General features: G+C 39.0%; 1 protein-coding gene across 2 annotated transcripts in view; it reads left to right on the top strand.

The window, feature by feature from the left end:
• HSF2BP (heat shock transcription factor 2 binding protein) overlaps window positions 1-22,170 on the top strand; it is a 188,135-nt gene that overhangs the window by 44,348 nt on the left and 121,617 nt on the right. For both annotated transcript variants that reach the window (XM_049874975.1, XM_049874974.1), the window contains exon 6: window positions 1,882-2,014. In XM_049874975.1, the coding sequence (XP_049730932.1) occupies window positions 1,882-2,014 (133 nt within the window). The remainder of the gene's footprint in view (window positions 1-1,881; window positions 2,015-22,170) is intronic.

Genomic DNA, 22,170 nt, shown 5'->3' with positions numbered 1-22,170 from the left:
GTGAGCTCAAGCATAACAACGATTGTAAGGATGGGGCAGGACTGGGCAGTGTTTCGTTCTATTGTGCATAGGGTCGCTATGAGTTGGAAACGACTCGACAGCACCTAACAGCAACAACGACGACAATATATATAAATTTAAAGTAGTATATATATATATACGTATGTATACCCATTACCCATTGCCACCGAGTCGATTCCGACTCTTAGTGACCCTGTAGGACAGAGTAGAACTGCCTCATATGGTTTCCAAGGAGCATCTGGTGGATTGGAACTGCCGACCTTTTGGTTAACAGCTGTAGTTCTTAGCCAGTATGCCACCAGGGTTCCCAATATGTATATATATAGGAAAACTTCACAGAGAAGGAGGGATTTGAAGAGGGCCTTGATTAACTTTAATGGGTAGAAATAGTTGGCAGTGGGCACAGGGTGAGAAGCCTAAGGTTTTCTTTAGGGACAGTGAGTAGGTCAGTTTTCACAGAGTGGAGTTTTATGGAGCAAAGTAGTTGGGTGGTAAGGCTTAAAAGGTAGGTGCGTTGGAGCGTGGCTGTGGGAGATTTTAAATGCTGAGTTGATGACGTTCTTCTGTAGATGGGAGGCCTTTGTTCCTTAGGGAGTGACAGTAAAGGAGCAATAGGACCAGAGCAGAATGCTGGAAAGATTACCCTGGCAGTAAGGTGAGGATGGAGGTGGTGGTGGGAGACTAACTAGGAGGCCTTTCTGGCGATGCAGGCAGGTGGGATCTAGGCTTTGTAGTGGAGAGTCGGCTGTGGGGGCAGGTTGGAGGTGGTAGGCAAGAGGAATGGAGGCACCAAGGAAGACTGTGGTTCAACTCTGGGAAAACAGTGTGGCCATGGAGAAAAAGTCGAGAGGAGGATATTTGGCGGGAGAATAGTGATAAATTTGTTAGGTAACAGCTGCCTTATAGAAATAAAAATTGTATTTGACTTTAGATACTAAAAAACCAAACCTGTTCCCGTCAAGTCAATTCCGACTTACAGCGACCCTATAGGACAGAGTAGAACTGCCCCATAGTGTTTCCAGGGAGCACCTGGTGGATTTCAACTGCCAACCTTTTGGTGTGCAGCCAAGGTCTTAACCACTGTGCCAGAAACTCTTTTCCTGACTTTAGATGGAAGGGACTAAATGCATTTACATTTTTAAATGGTTTTATTGAGGTATAGCTTTAAAAAAAAAAAAAATAGCTTAAAATTAACCCACTCCTGTTCGTAGCAGATTTTCAGAGTCATGCAGTCATCAGCACAACCCAGTTTTAGAACATTTCTGTCACCCTTAAAAGTTCCCTTGTGCCCATTTGGAAATCATTGGTTTTTAAACGGTTTTTCAGAACTCCAGCACCTACAGGGGAATGCTTCCAAGACCCTGCAAGCTTGGGCATGGTATTGCCACGTAATGAAGGTCTAAACTGCCAGAGCAACCTGCTTATTGCTGTTACCTTTTTACGTGTTGAGGTTTCGATTACAGTTTTATTTGAAAAAAAAAAGTTCCGGTAGAGGTTTGAAAATCTTTGGTTTAATGCATAGATGGAACAGGCAGAAACTATATTTTCCTAGTATATTTCTGTTATATTTTTGAGTGAATTCATTCCAGTACTTCCATCATTGCGGAAATTTATTCTATTTCCTTCATATGGGTATGAACATGAGTTTTTTTTACACTTTCCCATCAGTTTTGGGGGTAATTTTTCTTGCTCCTCCTTGCCCGAACCTTCTTTTCTCTGATCTTTTCAACGGGAGCTTTTACTGAAGAAATAGATTTTAAAATAATGCTTCTGTAATTATCTTCTGTATCCTGTATTTACAAAATATTTTTATACTGGTGTCTGTGACAGGGCATGATACTTTCATTTCCAAATTTCCAGGATAAAGCCCTCAAGTTTTTCAACATCACTGGTCAGACAATGGAGAGTTTTGTGAAGTCCCTTGATGGGGATGTCAAGGAGCTTGATTCCGATGAGAATCAATTTGTTTTTGCTTTGGCTGGGATTGTAACAAGTAAGTGATTCTTTTCAAATGTAGTCACTGTTACAGGTGTGCTGTAGAATAATGCTTACCAATCAGGTGTGTGTGTGCTTAAACTTCACTTGGAAACATTTTCAAATGTTTGTTCTGGGCCTCACCCTGGAGAATCTGATTCAGTGATCTGGCATAGGTACTAAACAGTGTATTTTGGAAAATATCCCCAGGGGATTCTGATAAGTATTGGTATCATGAAGGACTGATCTAAAGGAAACACAGTATGAGCTTGCATGTTCTGTTCAGTTATGTACATTGACAGAAGTCCATACAAAACTGTAAGTTTAATTACTTGTGTGGAATCATCCTCCTTTTACTAATGCCTGATAGCTAAAGTAAAAGGCTGAAGCAAAGCTTAAGCTATATTCGTCTGTCAGTTTCTTGTGCTGTGATGCTTATGTGTTGCTGTGATGTTAAGAGCTACGCCATCAGTATTTCAAATACAAGCAGGGTCACCCATGGTGGACAGGTTCCAGCGGAGCTTCCAGACTACGACAGACTAGGAAGAAGGACCTTGCAATCTACTTCTTAAAAAATTGGCCAGTGAAAACTTCGTGAATAGCAGTGGAACATTTCTGATATAGTGCTGGAAGATGAGCCCCTCAGTTTGGAAGACACTCAATATGACTGAGGAAGAACTGCCTCTTCAAAGTAGAGTTGACCTTAATGACGTGGATGGAGTCAAGCTTTCAGGACCTTCATTTGCTGATGTTGCATGACTCAAAATGAGAAGAAACAGCTGCAAATAACCGTTGATAATCAAAAGGTGGAATGTACGAAGTAGGACTCTAGGAAACTTGGAAATCGTCAAAAATGAAATGGAATGCATAAACACCAATATCCTAAGCATTAGTGAGCTGAAATGGCTGGTATTGCCAATTTTGAATCAGACAATGATATGGTCTGCTGTGCTGGGAATGACAGATTAAAGAGGAATGGCATTGCATTTATCAGCAAAAAGAACATCTCAAGATCTATCCTGAAGTTCAGTGCTGTGAGTATAGGGTAATACCAATACATCTACAAAGACCAGTTAATATGACTATTATTCAAATTTGCACATTAACCACTAAGGCCAAAGATGATGAAATTGAAGATTTTTACCAACTTCTGCAGTCTGAAATTGATCAAACATGCAATCAGGATGTACTGATAATTACTGGTGATTGGAAAGCAAAAGTTGGAAACGAAGTTGAAGGTTCAGTAGTTGGAAAATATGGCCTTGGTGATAGAAACAGTATAGGAGATCGCATGGTAGAATTTTGCAAGACCAATAACTTCATTGCAAATACCTTTTCTCACCAGTATAAACGGCAACTATACATGTGGACCTTGCCAGATGGAATACACAGGAATCAAATTGACTGTGTCTTCGGAAAGAGACAGTGGAAAAGCTCAATATCATTAGTCAGAACGAGGCCAGGGGCCAACTGTGAAACAGACCATCAATTGCTCATACGCAAGTTCAGGCTGAAACTGAAGAAAATTAGAACAAGTCCACGAGAGCCAAGGTATGACCTTGAGTATATTCCACCTGAATTTAGAGACTGTTTCAAGAATAGATTTAACACATTGAGCACTAATGACTGAAGACCAGACAAGTTGTGGAATGACATCATACATAAAGAAAGCAAGAGATCATTAAAGAGACAGGAAAGAAAGAAAAGACCAAAATGGATGTCAGAAGAGACTCTGAAACTTGCTCTTGAATGTAGAGTAACTAAAGGAAGAAATGAAGAAGTGTAAAAGAGCTGAAAAGATTTCAAAGGGCAGCCGGAGAAGACAAAGTATTATAATGACATGTGCAGAGACCTAGAGTTAGAAAACGAGGGAATAACACGCTCGGCATTTCTCAAGCTGAAAGAACTGAAGAGAATATTCAAGTCTTGAGTTACAATATTGAAGGATTCTATTGGGAAAATATTAAATGACACAGGAAGCATCAAAAGAAGATGAAAGGAATACACAGAGTCACTGTTCCAAAAAGAATTGGTTGACATTTAAGCATTTCAGGAGGTAGCTTATGATCAAGAGCTGAAGAAGTCCAAGATGCACTGAAGGTATTGGTGAAAAACAAGGCTCCAGGAATTGACGGAATACCAACTGAGATGTTTTCAACAAACAGACGCAGCCCTGGAAGTGCTCACTGGCCTGTGCCAAGAAATTTGGAAGACAGCTACTTGGCTAATGGACTGAAAAAGTGCCCGTTCCAAAGAAAGGTGATCCAACAGAATGCAGAAAATGTTGAACAATATTAATATCGCACACAAGTAAAATTTTGCTGAAGATCATTCAAAAGTGACTGCAGGAGTACATCAGCAGGGAACTGTTAGAAACTCAAGCCAGACTCAGAAGAGGACGTGGAAAAGGGGTCTCATTGCCGATGTCAGATGTATCTTGGTTGAAAGCAGAGAATGCCAGAAAGATGTTTGCCTGTGTTTCGTTGACTATGCAAAGGCATTTGGCTGTGTGGATCATAACAAAGTATGGATAACATGAAAGATGAGAATCCCATAACACTTAATTGTGCTCGTGTAGAACCTGTACATAGACCAAGAGACAATCGTTCTAACAGAACACAGGGATACTGCATAGTTTAGAGTTAGGAAGGGTGTGTGTCAGGGTTGTATCCTTTCATCATACTTATTCCGTCTATATGCTGAGCAGATAATCTGAGAAACTAGACTATTGGAAGAAGAATTCTGCATCAGGATTGGAGGAAAACTCATTAATGACCTGTGATATGTAGATGACACAACTTTGCTTGTTGAAAGTGAAGGAGACTTAAGTACTTACTGATGAAGATCAAAGACTACAGCCTTTAGTATGGATTGCACCTCAACATTTAGAAAATAGAAATCCTCACAACTGGACTTACAAGCAACATCATGATAAACAGGGAAAAGATTGAAGTTATGAAGGATTTCATTTTCCTTTGATCTGCAATCAGTGCCCATGGAAGCAGCAGTCAAGAAATCAAAAGATGCCTTGCATTAGGCACATCTGCTGCCGAGACCCCTTTGAAGTGTTAAAAAGCAAAGATGTCACTTTGTGTACTAAGGTGGGCCTGACCCAAGCCGTGATGTTTTCAAGTGCCTCATATGCATGTGAACGCTGAACAATGAATAAAGAAGACCAAAGAAGAATTGATGCTTTTGAACTATGGTGTTGGCCAAGAATATTGACTATACCATGAACTGTCCCAAGAACGAACAAATCTGTCTTGGAAGTAGTACTACTGGAATGCTACTTAGAAGCAAGGATTGGCAAGGCTTCAACTCACATACTTTGGACATGTTATCAGGAGGGACCAGTCCCTGGAGAAGGACATCATGCTTGGTAAAGTAGAGGGTCAGCAAAAAAGAGGAAGACCCTCAAAGAGATATATTGAAACAGTGGCTGTAACAATGGGCTCAAGCATAACAGTTGTGAGGATGGCGCAGGACCAGGGATGTTTCGTTTTGTTGTACATAGGGTCACTATGAATCAGAACTGACTCAGTGGCACCGAACAACAGTGAAAGAGAGAAGGACCCTCGATGAGATGGATTGACACAGTGGCTGCAACAATGGGCTCAAACATAGCAACGAATATGAGGATGGTGCAGGACCAGGAAGTATTTCGTTTTGTTGTATATAGGGTTGCTATGAGTTGCACCAACTCCACGGTACCTAACAACAACATCCCAAACCTAAATTGTCTCTTTAGCAAATTTCTCTGAAAGGGCTATAAAATAAACTTTTCACTTGGAGTTATGATAACATTCCATCCAAATTGTTTTCAAGAATAAAGCCAAGGGACTAAGTAATTGCTTAGTGTAGTGGGAGGTGGGATATTCTTGTAATTAACGTCTTTGTTCTGAAGTCAGTGAAATAGTTAAATACATTGCTATGGCTTTTTTAATTGCAGTAAAAATGTACAACCAGAACATTCACCAGCTCAACAATTTCTACATGTAAAACTCAGTGACATCGATTACATTCCTCATATGTGCACCATTATTGCTAGCCTTTTCCAAATTGTTTACCGTCATTAGTACAAACTCAATGCCTTCTAAGCAAAAACTCCCCCTTCCCCCTCTGAGTTACTTTTTTTGCATTGATCTTTTATCTTTGCTGTATCTTAATGCTACTTTTAGGGTTATCGTTGTTAGTTGCTGTCAAGTGGGCTCCAACTGATGGTGACCTTAGTATAACAGAACGAAACATTGCCCAGTCCTGCACCATCTTCAGGATTTTTGATGTTTGAGCCCGCTGTTGTGGCTTTTGTGTCAGTCCATCTCATTGAGGGTTTCCCCATTTTCTGTGTACCTTAACTTTACCAAACATGATGTCCTTTTCTAGGGTTTGTTCTTTCCTGATGATGTATCCAAAGTAAACAAGACTAACTCTCCCCCACACAAATCACAATATCCTCTAACCTGAGACCAGTAGAACTAGATGGTCCCCAGCTACCACCACTGTGTTTCTGACCAGGGACACAATAGAAGGTCCCAGATAGAATGGCAGAAAAATGTAGAACAAAACTCAAATTCCTAAAAGAGACCAGACCTATTGGACCAATAGAGACTGGAGGAACTCCCAGGAATATCGCCCTAAGATAGCCTTTGAACTTGAAATTGAAGCTGTTTCTGCAGGTCACCTTTCAGCCAAATACAGATTCGCTTATAAAATAATCAACCCCACCTGTGCTGTGCACCCTTCAATGGTCAACTCTATGAGACTAAGCAGTCAACAGTTACCGGACAGCATAGAGGAAATGGCAAGGAGGGAAAGGGAAGCTAGATCAGTGGAAACAGAAGGAACAGTACGGAAATAATGAGAATGCTGATGCATTGTAAAAATTGTAACCAGTGTCACAAAACAGTTTGTATAAAGATTATTAAAGGGGAACCTAATTTGCTGTGTAAACTTTCACCTAAAACACAATAAAATTAAAAAAGTTTCTGTCCTTCTAAGGAGCATTCCAGTTTTATTCCTCTGCTATTAAACACAAGGAAAATTTTGTTTTTCCTCATAGTAATATCCTTCATGTACTGAAATTCCAATGAGACAAATCCTGTGTAGAAGGTTTTTTCGTAATCCTGTAAAGATTGGTGTTTTTTTTTTTTTTTTTGATGTGGGGGTTAGATGTTGAGAGTCAGGTAGTCTTTGGGCCAATACTGATTTGCCCAGCAATTTAATCTATTTTGGGCAGCATTATACACTTTCATTATGTACTCCTCAGTTAAAGGAGACTTGTATTTCTCAACTTAAAAAAATTTTTTAAGGTCTTTTATTTTCATAGAAGACATTTGCAAAGTTGACGATTGGGTTTTCTGCTTTTTGTGAGTGACCCCAAAGGCCCGTGAGCTATGTGATTCGTAATTTTGCTGAGCTGTGAATTTGAGTTGCCCGAGTTGCCCAGCTGGTATATAGTGAAGTGGGTGGGGCAGTAAGTTGCCCAGCAGCCAAGCTCAACTTGCCTTTGTTTTTCTCTGCTTTTGATGGCTTACGTAGGCACACTTATTAAGGGTTGGAAAATGGGCTTTTTTTTTTTTTTTTTTTTTGTGCTTTAGGTGAAAGTTTACAGTGCAAACTAGTTTCTCATTCAAACGTTTATACATAAATTGTTTTGTGACATTGATTGCAATCCCCTACTCTCCCTCTTCCACCCCACATTTCCTGTGTCCATTTGTCCAGTTTTCCTGTTCTTTCCTGCCTTCTTGTCTTTGCTTTTGGGCAGGTGCTGCCCGTTTGGTCTCCTATACTTGACTGAACTAAGATGCACATCCCTCACATGTGTTATTCTTTGTTTTATAGGCCTGTCTCATCTTTGGTGGAAAAGTGGACTTCAGGAGTGGCTTCAGTTCTGAGTTAGCAGGGTGTCTGGTAACCATTGTCTTGGGGGTTCTTCTAGCCTCTGTCAGACCAGTAAGTCTGACTGTTTTGGTGAATTTGAATTTTGTTCTATATTTTTCTCCCGCTCTGTCCTGGAGCCTCTGTTGTGATCCCTGTCAAAGCAGTCCGTGGTGGTAGCTGGGAACCATCTAGTTCTGGATTCAGGCTGGTGGCGGCTGTGGTTCATGGGATCCATTAGTCCTTTGGACTAACATTTTCCTTGTGTCTTTGGTTTTTTTCAGTCTCTTTTGCTCCATACAGGATGGGACCAATAGATGTATCTTAGATGGATGCTTGCAAGCTTTTAAGACCCCAGATGCTACTCACCAAAGTAGGATGTAGAACATTTTGTTTATGAACTGTGTTATGCCAGTTGGCCTAGATGTACCCTGAAACTATGGTCCCTAGTCCTCAGCCCTGGTAACTCAGTCCTTCAAGGTATTTGGATGTGTCTAGGAAGCTTCTATGACTTTGCCATGGTCATATTGTACTGACTTCCTATAATGTGTGTTGTCTTTCTCGTCACCAAAGTTAACACTTGCCTACTATCTGGTTAGTGATTTCCCCTGCCAACACCTCCTCTCCCTCATAACCATTAAAGATTTTTTTTTCTCTGTGTAAACCTTTTCTTGAGTTTTTATAATATCGGTCTCATAAAATATTTGTCTTTTTGTGGTCAACTTATTTCAGTCAGCATAATGCTCTCTGGATTCATTCATGTTATGAGGATTTGTCATAGGATCGTTGGATAGTATTCCATTGTGTGTGTGTGCCATAATTTGTTTATCCATTAAGCTGTTGATGGGCACTTAGGTTGTTTCCATCTTTTTGGTATTGTGAATAATGCAGTGAACATGGGTGTGCATATGTCTATTAGTCTGACAGCTCTTATTTCTCTAGGATATATTTCCTAGTAGTGGGATTGCTGGATTGTATGGTGTTTCTATTTGTAGATTTTTACCGAGGCACCATATTGTTTTCCATAGTGGCTGTACCATTTTACATTCCCACCAGCAGTGCATAAGAGTTCCAGTCTCCCCACAACCTTTCCAACATTTATTATTTTCTTTTTTTTTGATTTGTGCTGATAATGTCGAGGTGAGATGGAATCTCATTGTAGTTTTGATTTGCATTTCTCTAACGGGTAATGATCAGGAACATTTCCTCATGCGCCTGTTAGCTGCCTTGAATGTCTTCCAGTGAAGTGTCTGTTCGTATCCTTTGTCCATTTTTTAATTGGATTATTTGTCTTTTTGTTCTTGAGGTATTAAAATATCTTACAGATTTTTTATAGATTTTAGAGATTAGGCTGGATATGTCATAGCCAAAAAGTTTTTCCCAATTTGTAGGTTCTCTTTTTACTCTTTTGGAGAAGTCTTTTGATGAGCATTCCCACCACCCCACTGCCGTTGATGAGCATTAGGGTTTAATTTTTAGGAGGTCCCATTTTTCTAGTTCATCTTCTTCAGTGTGTGCATTTTTAGTTATGTTTGGTTTTCTACTTACGCCATGTATTAGGGCCCCTAGCATTGCCCCTATTTTTTCCTCTATGATTTTTATAGTTTTAGGTTTTATATTTAGGTCTTTGATCCATTTTGAGTTAGTTTTCGTGTATGGTGTGAGGTATGGGTCCTGTTTCATTTTTCTATATATACATATTCAATTTTGCCAGCACCATTTATTGAAGAGACTCTCTCTTCCCCATTCAGTAGACTTTGGTCCTTTGTTGAATGTCAGCTCTTCATAGGTGGATAGATTTACATCTGGGTTCTCAATTCTGTTCCATTGGTCTGTGTGTCTCTTGTACCAGTACCCAGGCTGTTTTGAATACCATGGCTGTATGGTAGCTTCTGAGATCAGGTAGTCTTACTTGGTTGTTGTTCTTCAGGAAAGTTTTACTTATTCGGGGCCTCTTTTCCTTCTATATAAAGTTAGTGATTAGTTTTTCCATTTCGTTGAAGAACGCTTTTGAAATTTGTATCAGAATTGCGTTGTATCTATATATCACTTTGGGTAGTATTGACATTTTTCACTGTTAATGTTCATATCCAAGAGCATGTTTTTCCATTTATGTAGGTCTCTTTTGGTTTCTTACAGTAGGGTTTTGTAGTTTTCTTTGTATAAGTATTTTACATCCCTGATTAGATTTAGTCCTAAGTATTTTATCTTTTGGGGGGCTGTTATAAATCAGGTATTGTTTTCCTGATTTCCTTCTTGGAGTTCTCTTTGTTAGTGTGGAGGAATCCAACTCATTTTTGTATGTTGAATTTGTGTCCTGCCACTTTGCTGAATCCTTCTACTAGTTCCACTAGCTTTCTTGTGAAATCCTTAGGATTTTTTATGTCTAGGATCATATAATCTGTGAATAGGGATGGTTTTACTTCTTCCTTGCTGATGTGATGCCCTTTATTTGCTTTTCTTGCCTTATTGCTCTCATTAGAACTTCTGATACAATATTAAGCAAGAGTGGTAATAAAGGGTGTTCTTGTCTCATTCCCGTTCTCAAGGGAAATGCTTTCAGATTCTCTCTCTTGAGGATAATGTTGGCTGTTGGTTTGGTATAAATGCCCTTTATTATGTTGAGGAATTTCCCTTTTATTGCTATTTTGCTGAGAGCTTTTATCAAGAATGGGTGTTAGACTTCATCAGATTCCTTTTCTGTGTCAATTGATAGGATCATGTGATTCTTTTCCTTTGTTTTATTTATTTGGTGGATTGCACTGATTGATTTTCTAATGTTGAACCATGCTTGCATGCTTGGTATGAATCCCACTTGGTCATGATGTATTATTTTTTTGATATGTTGAATTACATTGGCTAGGATTTTGTTGAGAATTTTTGCGTCTGTATTCAAGAGGGATATTAGTAGTAGTTTTCTTTTTTGGTAATGTCTTTGCCTGCCTTTGGTATCAGGGTTATGCTGGCTTCATAGAATGAATTTGGGAGTATTCCTTCCTTTTCTGTGTTTGGAAGAGTTTGAGTAGAATTGGTTTCAGCTTTTCTCTGAATGTTTGATAAAATTCTTCACTGAAGCTGCCTGGACTGGGGCTTGTTTTGTTGGAAGTGTTTTTTTTTTTCTTTTTAATGACCCCTTCAATTTATTTTGTTATGGATCTGTTCAAATATTCAACCTCAGTTTGTGTTAGTTTAGGTAGGTAGTGAGTTTCTAGAAATTTGTCCATTTCCTGTAGGTTTTCAAATTTGTTGGAGCACAGTTTTTCATAGTATTCTGTTATGATCCTTTTTATTTCAGATGATTCTGTGGTAATGTCACCCATCTCATTTCTTATTTGGGTCATTTGCATCTACTCCTGTTTTTCTTTTGTCAGTTTGGCCAGTGGTTTGTCAATTTTATTAACCCTTTCAAAGAATCAGCTTTTTGTCTTGTTGATTCTTGCTATTGTTTTTTGTTTCTCTACTTCATTTATTTCTGCTGTAATTTTTATTATTTCATTTCTTCTGGTGACACTGGACTTCTTTTGCTTTTTTCTTTCTAATTGTTCAAGTTATAGGGTTATTGTTTTGATTTTTATCCTTTTTTGATGTGTGCGTTTATTGCTATAAATTGACCTCTGAGCATTCCTTTTGCCGTGTTCAAAGGTTTTCGAATGTTGTGTTTTTCTTATTTTGTTCTAGGAATTTTTAAAATTCCATCTTTGATTTATTCTATTACCCAGTAGTTTTTAAGTTGGGTGTTATTTAGTTTCCATGTATTAGGTTTTTCCCCCTTGCTCTTCCTGTTGTTGATTTCTACTTTTATAGCATTGTCATCAGAGAAGATGCTTTGTGTTATTTCAGTGTTTTTGAATTTGTTGAGGCTTGCTTTGTGGCCGAAAATGCGATCTATCCTTGAAAATGATCCGTGGTCATTGGAGAAGAATGTGTACTTTGCCGTGGTTGGGTGAAGTATTCTATATATGTCTCTGCGGTCAACTTGGTTGATTGTAGTATTTAGATCTTCTGTATCTTTACTGAGTTTCTTTTTAGTCATTGGTCCTTCACCAAGGGTGCTGTTTTAAAGTCTCCTAGTGTTACTGTGAAAGTGTCTATTTCTCTTTTCAGGGCCGTTAGAGTTTGTTTTATGTATTTTGGAGCTCTCTGTAGGGTGTGTATGTGTTTATTTTGGTTATGTCCTCTTGGTGGATTGACCTTTTAATCATTATATAATGTCCTTCCTTGTCTTTTATAGTGGATTTTGTCTTAAAATCTATTTTATCAGAGATTAATATTGCCACTCCTGCTCTTTTTTGGTTATTGTTTGCTTGATATCTTTTTCCATCCTTTAAGTTTTAGTTTGTTTATATCTTTGGATCTGAGGTGTGTCTCTTGCAGACAGCATATCAATGGGTTGTGTTTTTTCATCCATTCTGCCAATCTCCATCCTCTTTACTGGTGCATTTAGACCATTTACATTCAGTGTGATTGTCCATAGGTATGAGTTTATTGCTGTCACTTTGTTATACCTTTTTTTTTCTTTCTGAGGTGTTGATGGTTTCTTTGTTCCACTTAATTTTCTGTGCTGATTTTTTTGTTTTTTGATTGTGGCTTGTCTTTTTATTGTGCCTTAAGTGAAAGTTTACAAATCAAGTCAGTCTGTCATACAAAAATTTGTATACACCTTGCTATGTATTCTTAATTGCTTTCCCCCTAATGAGACAGCACACTCCTTCCCTCCACTCTCTCTGTGTCCATTAGGCCAACTTCTGACCCCCTCTGCCGTCTCATCTCCTCTCCAACGTAGTCTCATGTATCTCCTTGATTCAAGAAGCTCATTCTTCACCACTATCATCTATCCCATGGTCCAGTCCAGTCCCTGTGAAGAGTTGGCCTTGTGTATGGTTCATGTCTTAGGCTAACAGAAGGTCTGGGGACCATGACCTCTGGGGTCATTCTAGTCTCAGTCAGACCATTAAGTCTGGTCTTTTTATGAGAATTCGGGGTCTTCATCCCACTGCTCTCCTGCTCCCTCAGGGGTTCCCTGTTGTGTTCCCTGTCAGGACAGTCATTGGTTGTAGCTGGGCACCATCTATTTCTTCTGGTCTCAGGCTAATGTAGTCTCTGCTTTATGTGGCCTTTCCTGCCTCTTGGGCTCATAATTACCTTGTGTCTTTGGTGTTCTTCATTCTCCTTTGCTCCAGGTGGGCTAAGACCAGCTGATGCATCTTAGATGGCCACTTGCTACCATTTAAGACCCCAGATGCCACTCTCCAAAGTAGGATGCAGAACGGTTTCTTAATAGATTTTAATATGCCAGTTGACTTAAATGTCCCCCGACACCATGGTCCCCAAACCCCTGCCCCTGCTCTGCTGGCATTCGAAGTGTTCAGTTTATTCAGGAAACTTCTTTGCTTCTGGTTTAGTCCAGTTGTGCTGACCTCTCCTGTACTGTCTGTTAACTTCCCCTTCACCTAAAATAGTTCTTATCTACTATCTAATTAGTGAATACCCCTCTCCCCTCCTCCTTCCCTCCCCCATCTCGTAACCGTCAAAGAATATTTTCTTCTCCGTTTAGACTATTTCTTGAGTTCTTATAATAGTGGTCTTATGCAATATTTGTCCTTTTGCAGCTGACTAATTTCATTCAGCATAATGCCTTCCAGGTTCCTCCATGTTATGAAATGTTTCACAGATTCATCCCTGTTCTTTATTGATGCATAGTATTGCATTGTGTGAATATACCATAATTTATCCATTCATCCGTTGACGGGCACCTTGGTTGCTTCCATCTTTTTGCTATTGTATACAGTGCTGCAGTAAACATGGGTGTGCATATATCTGTTTGTGTAAAGGCTCTTATTTCTCTAGGATATATTCCGAGGACTGGGATTGCTGGATCGTATGATAGTTCTATTTCTAGCCTTTTAAGGAAGCACCAAATTGATTTCCAAAATGGTTGTACCATTTGACATTCCCGCCAGCAGTGTATAAGTGTTCCATTCTCTTTATGACCTCTCCAGCATTTATTCTTTTGTGTTTTTTGGATTAATGCCAGCCTTGTTGGAATGAGATGGACTCTCATTGTAGGTTTGATTTGCGTTTCTCTAATGGCTAATGAGCGTGACCATTTCCTCATGTATCTGGTAGCTACCTGAATGTCTTCTCTGGTGAAGTGTCTGTTCATATCTTTTGCCCATTTTTTAATTGGGTTATTTGTCTTTTTGTAGTTGAGTTTTTGCAGTACCATGTAGATTTTCGAGATGAGGCACTAATTCGAAATGTCATAGCTAAAAACTTTTTCCCAGTCTGTAGGTGATCTTTTTACTCTTTTGGTGAAGTCTTTGGATGAGCATAGGTGTTAGATTTTTAGCAGCTCCCAGTTATCTAGTTTTTCTTCTGCATTCTTAATAATGTTTTGTATACTATTTATGCCATGTGTTAGGGCTCCTAACGTAGTCCTTATTTTTTCTTCCATGATCTTTATTGTTTTAGATTCTATATTTAGGTCTTTGATCCATTTTGACTTAGTTTTTGTGAGTGGTGGGAGGTATGAGTCTAGTTTCATTTTTTTGTGGGTGGATATCCAGTTACATCAGCACCATTCCTAAAAAGACTGTCTTTTCCCCATTTAACTGATTGGGGGCCTTTGTCAAGTATCAACTGCTCATACATGGATAGATTTATGTCTGGATTCTCAATTCTGTTCCTTTGGTCTATGTATCTGTTACTGTACCAGTACCAGGCTGTTCTGACTACTGTGGCGGTATAATAGGTTCTAAAATGAGGTAGTGTGATGCCTCCCACTTTGTTCTTCTTTTTCAGTAATGCTTTACTTATCTGGGTCCTCTTTCCCTTCCATATGAAGTTGGTGATTTTTTTCTCCATCTCATTAAAAAATGTTGTTGGAATTGTATTAAATCTATAGATTGCTTTTGGTGGAATATACATTTTTACAATGTTAAGTCTTCCGATCCATGAGCAAGGTATGTTTTTGCACTTAAATAGGTCTCTTTTGGTTTCTTACAGAAGTGTTTTGTCGTTTTCTTTGTATAAGTCTTTTACGTCTCTGGTAAGATTTATTCCTAAGTATTTTATCTTCTTCGGGTCTACTGTAAATGGTATTGATTTGGTGATTTTTTCTTTGATGTTCTTTTTGTTGGTGTAGAGGAATCCAACTGATTTTTGTATGTTTATCTTGTATCCCGATACTCTGCTGAACTCTTAGTTTCAGTAGTTTTCTTGAGAATTCCTTAGGGTTTTCTGTGTATAAGATTGTGTCATCTGCAAATAGAGATACTTTTACTTCTTCTTTGTCAATCTGGATGCCCTTTATTTCTTTATCTAGCCTAATTGCTCTGGCTAGGACTTCTGGCACAATGTTGAATAAGAGCGGTGATGAAGGGCATCCTTGTCTGGTTCCCGATCTCAAGGGGAATGCTTTCAGGCTCTCTCTATTTAGGATGATGTTGGCTATTGGCTTTGTATATATGCCCTTTATTGTGCTCAGGAATTTCCCTTCTATTCCTATTTTGCTGAGAGTTTTTATCATGAATGGATGTTGGACTTTGTCAAATCCCTTTTCTGCATCAATTGATAAAATCATGTGATTGTTCTCTTTTGTTTTATTTATATGATGGATTACATGAATTGTTTTTCTAATGTTGAACCATCCCTGCATACCTGGTATGAATCCCACTTGGTGATGGTGAATTATTTTTTGATATGTTATTGAATTCTATTGGCTAGAGTTTTGCTGAGGATTTTTATATCTAAGTTCATGAGGGGTATAGACCTGTAATTTTCTTTTTTTGTGGTGTCTTTACCTGGTATTGGTATCAGGGATGTCCTGGCCTCACAGAATGTGTTTGGGAGTATTCCCCCCTTTTCTATGTTCTGAAATACCTTTAGTAGTAGTGGTGTTAACTCTTCTATGAAAGTTTGCTAGAACTCTGTAGTGAATCTGTCCGGGCCATGGCTTTTTTTTTGTTGGGAGTTTTTTGATTACCTTTTCAATCTCTTCTTTTGTTATGGGTATGTTTAGTTATTCTACCTCTGCTTGTGTCAGTTTAGGTAAGTAGTGTGTTTCTAGGAATTCGTCCATTTCTTTTAGGTTTTCAAATTTGTTAGAGTACAATTTTTCATAGTAATCTCATATGATTCTTTTAATTTCAGTTGGGTCTGTCATAACATTGCCCAAAACCAAAATGCACTGCTGTTGAGTCGATTCTGACTCATAGCAACCTTATAGGGAAGAGTAGAACTGCCCGGTAGAGTTTCCAATGAGTGCTTGGTGGATCCGAACTGCCGACCTTTTGGTTAACAGTGGTAGCGCTAAACCACTATGCCACCAGGGTTTCCATTTCACCCATCTCAATTCTTATTCGGATTATTTGCTTCCTCTCCTGTTTTTCGTTTGTCAGTTTATCCAGTGGTTTATCAATTTTGTTAATTTTTTCAAAGAGCCAGTTTTTGGTCTTGTTAATTCTTTGAATTGTTTTTCTGTTTTCTATTTTATTTAATTCTGTTCTAATTTTTATTGTTTGCTTTCTTCTGGTGCCTGAGGGCTTCTTTTGTTGTTCTCTTTCTATTTGTTCAAGTTGTAGGAATGATAATTTGATTTTGGCCCTTTCTTCTTTTTGTATGTGTGCGTTTAGTGACATAAATTGACCTCTGAGCACTGCTTTTGCTGTGTCCTAAAGGTTCTGATAGGAAGTGTTTCGATTCTCATTGGATTCTATGAATTTCTTTATTCCATCCTTAATGTCTTCTATAGGCCACTCTTTTTTGAGCAAAATCCAAAACACTGAAGTGTTACAAAGCATCTTCTCTGATCGTAAGACCATAAAAGTAGAAATCAATAACAGAAAAAGCAGGGAAAATAAATCAAACACTTGGAAACTGAGCAATAAATACCCTTCTTAAAGGACCCAATATGTGGTCTATTCTAGAGAATGTTCCATGTGCACTAGAAAAGAAAGTACACTTGACTACTGTTGGGTGGAGTGTTCTGTATATGTCTGTGAGGTCAAGTTGGTTGATTGTGGCATTTACACCTTCCCCATCTTTATTGAGCTTCTTTCTGGATGTCCTGTCCTTCACTGAAAGTGGTGAGTTGAAGTCTACTACTATACTTGTGGTGCTATCTATCTCACTTTTCAGTGCTGTTAGGGTTTGTTTTGTGTGTCTTGCAGTCCTGTCATTGGGTGCATAAATATTTAATATGGTTGTATCGTCATAGTATATTGTCCCTTTAATCATTACATAGTGTCTTTCCTTATCCCTTGTGGTGGATTTAACTTTAAAGCCTATTTTGTCAGAAATTAATATTGCCACTCCTGCTCTTTTTTGATTGTTGTGTGCTTGATATATTTTTTTCCACCCTTTGAGTTTTAGTTTGTGTCTCAAGTCCAAGGTGTGTCTCTTGTGGGCAGCATATAGACGGATTGTGTTTTTTAAATTCATTCTGCCACTCTCTGTTTCTTTATTTGTGCATTTAGCCCATTTACATTCAGCGTAATTATGGAAAGGTATGAATTTAGTGCCGTCATTTTGATGTCTTTTTTTTGTGTGTTGTAGACAGTTTCTTTTTCCCACTAAATTTTTTTGTGCTAAGTAGTTTATATATTTTCTTTTCTTCTCATTCGTTGTTGATTTTGTTTCTGCTGAGTCTCCATTTTTTTTTTGTATTTTATTTTGATGTGTAGGATAGTTTGTCTCCTTTGTGGTTACCTTAATATTTACCTCTATTTTTCTAAATTTAAACCTAACTTTTATTTCTTTATATCGTCTTGTCTTCCTCTCCACATGAAAGATCTATGACTACATTTCTTAGTCCTTCTTTATTGTTTTAATGTTGTCTTCTTTTACATAATAACATCGCCATTTCCCTGTTGGGAGCATTTTGTTCATCTTGATTTATTTTTGTGATTTTCCTTACTGGGTTGACATCTGATTGCTCTGCCCAGTGTTGTAGTCTTGGGTTGATACCTGATATTATTGATTTTCTAACCATAGAACTGCCTGTAGTATCTCTTGTAGTTTTGCCTTGGTTTTTACAAAATCTCTAAACTTCTGTTTATCTGGAAATGCCCTAATTTCACCTTTATATTTGAGCGACAGTTTTGTTAGATATATGATTCTTGGCTGGCAATTTTTTTTCTTCAATGCTTTATATAAGTCATCCCATTGCCTTCTTGCCTGCATGGTTTCTCCCAAGTAGTCCAAGCTTATTTTAATTGACTCTTGTTTGTAGGTGACTTCTCATTTATCCCTTGCTGCTCTTAATAGTCTCTCTTTATCTTTGGTTTTGGCAAGTTTGATTATAATATGTCTTGGTTACTTTCTTTTAAAATCTACCTTATGTGGAGTTCAATGAGCATCTTGGTTAGATACCTTCTCATCTTTCACGATATCAAGGAAGTTTTCTGCCAACAAACTTTCAACAATTCTCTCTGTATATTCTGTTATCCTTCCGTGTTCTGGTAGTCCAATCACCCGTAGGTTTTTTCTCTTGTTAGAGTCCCACATGATTTGTAAAGTTTCTCCATTTTTTAAAATTCTTTTTATCAGATTTTTCTTCAAATATAATGGTGCCAAGTGCTTTATCTTCAAGTTCACAAATTGTGCCTTCCACTTGCTGAATTCTGCTCCTCTGGCCTTCTATTAAGTTGTCTAATTCTGTAATTTTATTATTAATCTTCTGAATTCCTGATTGCTGTCTGCCTATGGATTTTTCCAGCTTATTAAATTTTTCATTATGTTCCTGAATAACCTTTTTAATTTCTTCAACTGCTTTATCTGTGTGTTCTTGGCTTGTTCACTTCCTGATGTCTTGAATGATTTTATATATTAATCTTTTGTATTCTGTATCTGGTAATTACAGGAACATACTTGCATCTCAAAGACCCCTTGATTCTTTGTTTTCAGAGCTTATTGAAGTGATCATGGTCTGTTCCTTCATGTCATTTGATATTTACTGCTGTCCCCAAGCTATCTATAGGTTATTGTATTAGTTTATTTTGTTTGCTTACTGTATCCTAGATTCTTGCTTTGTTTTGTTTTGAAATGCCCAGGTGGGTTGCTTGAGTGAGCTAGCTTGATTATTTTCACCTTTGAAGCTCTGACGTCCTGTCCCGAGATGGCAAGAGCTGTTATCAGGTGTATCAGTCTAGGAGTCCATTCACTTTTCTTGTATGGATTAAGTTCAGGTGTCCAGGTAGCTGCTCATCAAGTGTGTGGTACAGGCCCTGTCCTACAGTCTTAGAGGGGCAGGAGTGATTGGTGTAGGTACCGGTATTTGGTCGCAGCAGTGGGTCACGCTCCGAACAAGGCAGGGAGCTGAGAATCATCCCCCAAGTGTGTCTGAGGAAAGCACGTCCATCTTCCCTAGAGCATATAGGTGGGTGGGTTCTGCTGATGGACCATGGGCACCCAAAGTTTTTGGTTGTAAGGACTGGGAGGTACCAGTTATCCTCGGACCCCTGTTGCGGGTGGCTAGGTGACCTGAGTGGAGCCACCAGTCCTTAGGCCCCTGATGTGGGTAGGTCAGGACCCTGTTTAATAGGCAAACTGGTGTCAAACATCAAACACCCACCTCTTTACCGCACAGCTGAAACAGTTGTAGTCTGCCAGCAAGGGCCTGTTCTCCTGGAGTAGGCCCACACTGGTCCATGCAAGGGCGAAAGGTACTCTAAGTCCATGGACCGTTTATGGCTTGACAGGAGCCGCTTCTGTCCTGAGCTCCCTGATTTAGTGGAGCTAACAAATTATCTTTTTCCCCAGCTGTGATTTATTCCTTCTCCAAGGCTGAGAGGATGGCTCTAGGGACTTGACAGGGCCTATCTCAGGCCCAGGGAAATACACAGCCTCTGAAGACAGCTTTGGGAGGCGGGGGGCGTGGTGAAATATATGCAAGTACTTAACTTTTGCCGAGAGCACCGTCCTTCTCTGGTTCCAGAGATGTGAGTAGGCTTTGTGGCTGGCTACTTTTCCCTGAGGAAAGTGTGGCTGAACTCTAGTACCAGCCCGTTGTAGCTGCTCTTGGGAATGGTGCCTGGGGGCTCCTGGCGATTCAGGTCCGGTAACTCCTCTCCACTTCTGAACCTTCTCTTCCTCCCCCTGCCGCTCAGTTCGTTTTCTAACTTTGCCTTTGACGTTCAGGGCTCCTAGCTTGTCATAAATATACTTGTTTCACTTGGTTTTTTTTGGTCTTTATTGTAAGAGGGCTCACTGGAAGAAGCATCTGTCTGTTCTGCCATCTTGGCCCTGCCTGTCTTTTCATTGTTTTTGGTTTTGTATGTACTAAGTCTTTACAGCTTTCTTCTTTTACATCTTTGATGAGTAGGTTTGTTAACTTTCTTTGTGGTTAACCAAAGTTTGAAGTAGTAGCTTATCTACTTTTTTTTTTTTATGGTGCTTTAAGTGAAAGTTTACAATTCAAGTAAGTTTTTCACACAAAAACTTATACACACATTGTTATGTGACCCTGGTTTCTCTCCCTACAATGTGACAGCACACTCCTTCTCTTTGCCCTGTATTTCTCGTGTCCATTCACCCAGTTCCTGCTTACCTTTGCCTTCTCATCTGGCCTCCAGATAGGAGCTGCCTACAGAGTCACGTGTATCTACTTGAGCTAAGAAGCAGACTCCTCACCATTATCTTTTTATGTCTTATAGTCCAGCCTAATATTTCTGTGAAGAGTTGGCTTCGGGAATGGTTTTATTTCTGGACTAACAGAGAGTCTGGGGGCCATGACTTCTGGGGTCCCTCCAGTCTCAGTCAGACCATTAAGTCTGGTCTTTTTACTAGAATTTGAGTTCTGCATCCCACTTTTCTCCTTCTGCATCAGGGATTCTCTGTTGTTTTCCCTGTCAGGGCAGTCATTGGTGGTAGCGGGGAACCATCTAGTTCTTCTAGTCTCAGGCTGATGGTGTCTCTGGCTTATGTGGCACTTTCCTTCTCTTGGGCTCATATTTTCTTTGTGTTTTTGGTGTTCTTCCTTCTTTGCTCCAGGTGGGTTGAGACCAATTGATGCATCTTAAATGGTTGCTTGCTAACTTTTAACACCCCAGATTCCACTCACCAAAGTGGGATGCAGAAGGTTTTCTTAATACACTTTGTTATGCCAGTTGACCTAGATGTCCCCTGAAACCATGGTCCCCAGACCCCCGCCCTCCTTCTCTGTCCCTCGAAGTGTTAGGTTGTATTCAGGAAACTTTTTAGCTTTTGGTTTAGTCCAGTTGTGCTGACTTCCTCTGTATTGTGTATGTCCTTTCCTTCACCTAAAATAATTCTTGTCTACTATCCCTCTCCCTCCCCCTCCACTGTCATAACCATTAAGAAATATTTTCTTCTGTGTTTAAACCTTTTCTTGAGTTCTTACGATAGTGGTCTCATATGATATTTGTCCTTTTGCAACTGACTAATTTCACTTAGCCTTCCAGATTCCTCCATGTAATGAGATGTTTCATGGATTCATCGTTGTTCTTTATTGTTGTGTAGTATTCCATTGTGTGAATATACCATAATTTGTTTATCCATTCATCTGTGGGTGGGCACCTTGTTTGTTTTCATCTTTTTGCTGTTGTAAACAGGACATGGGTGTGCATATATCTATTTGTGTGAGGGCTCTTAATTCTCTAGGGTATATTCCAAGGAGTGGGAGTGCTAGATCATATGGTAGTTGTCTTTCTAGCTTTTTAAGGAAGTACCAAATCAATTTCCAAAGCGGTTGTACCATTTTAAATTCCCACCAGCAGTGTATAAATGTTCCAGTCTCTCCAGAACCTCTCCAACATTTATTATTTTGTGTTTTTTGGATTAATGCTAGTCTTGTGGGGGTGAGATGGTATCTCATTGTAGTTTTGATTTGCATTTCTCTAATGGCTAATGATCATGAGCATTTCCTCATATATCTGTTAGCTGCCTGAATGTCGTCTTTGGTGAAATGTCTGTTCATATCCTTTGCCCATTTTTTAATTGGGTTATTTGTTTTTTTGTTGTTGAGATCTTATAGTGCCGTGTAGATTTTAGAGATTAGATGCTGATCAGATTTGTCTCAGCCAAATTTTTTTTCTCAGTCTGTAGGTTCTCTTTTAACTTTTCTGTGAAGTCTTTGGATGAGCACAAGTGTTTGACTTTTAGGACCTCCTTGTTATCTATTTTCTCTTTTGGTGTTTGTGCGTTGTTAGTAATGTTTTATATTGTTTATGCTATGTATTAGGGCTCCTAGCATTGTCTCTATTTTTTCTTCCACGATCTTTATCATTTTAGATTTTATATTTAGGTCTTTGATCCATTTTGACTTAGTTTTTGTGAGTG

This window comes from Elephas maximus, chromosome 2 (genome assembly GCF_024166365.1).
Source record: "Elephas maximus indicus isolate mEleMax1 chromosome 2, mEleMax1 primary haplotype, whole genome shotgun sequence".
Taxonomy (NCBI): domain Eukaryota; kingdom Metazoa; phylum Chordata; class Mammalia; order Proboscidea; family Elephantidae; genus Elephas; species Elephas maximus.
This window is presented reverse-complemented; position numbering and strand designations above follow the sequence as displayed.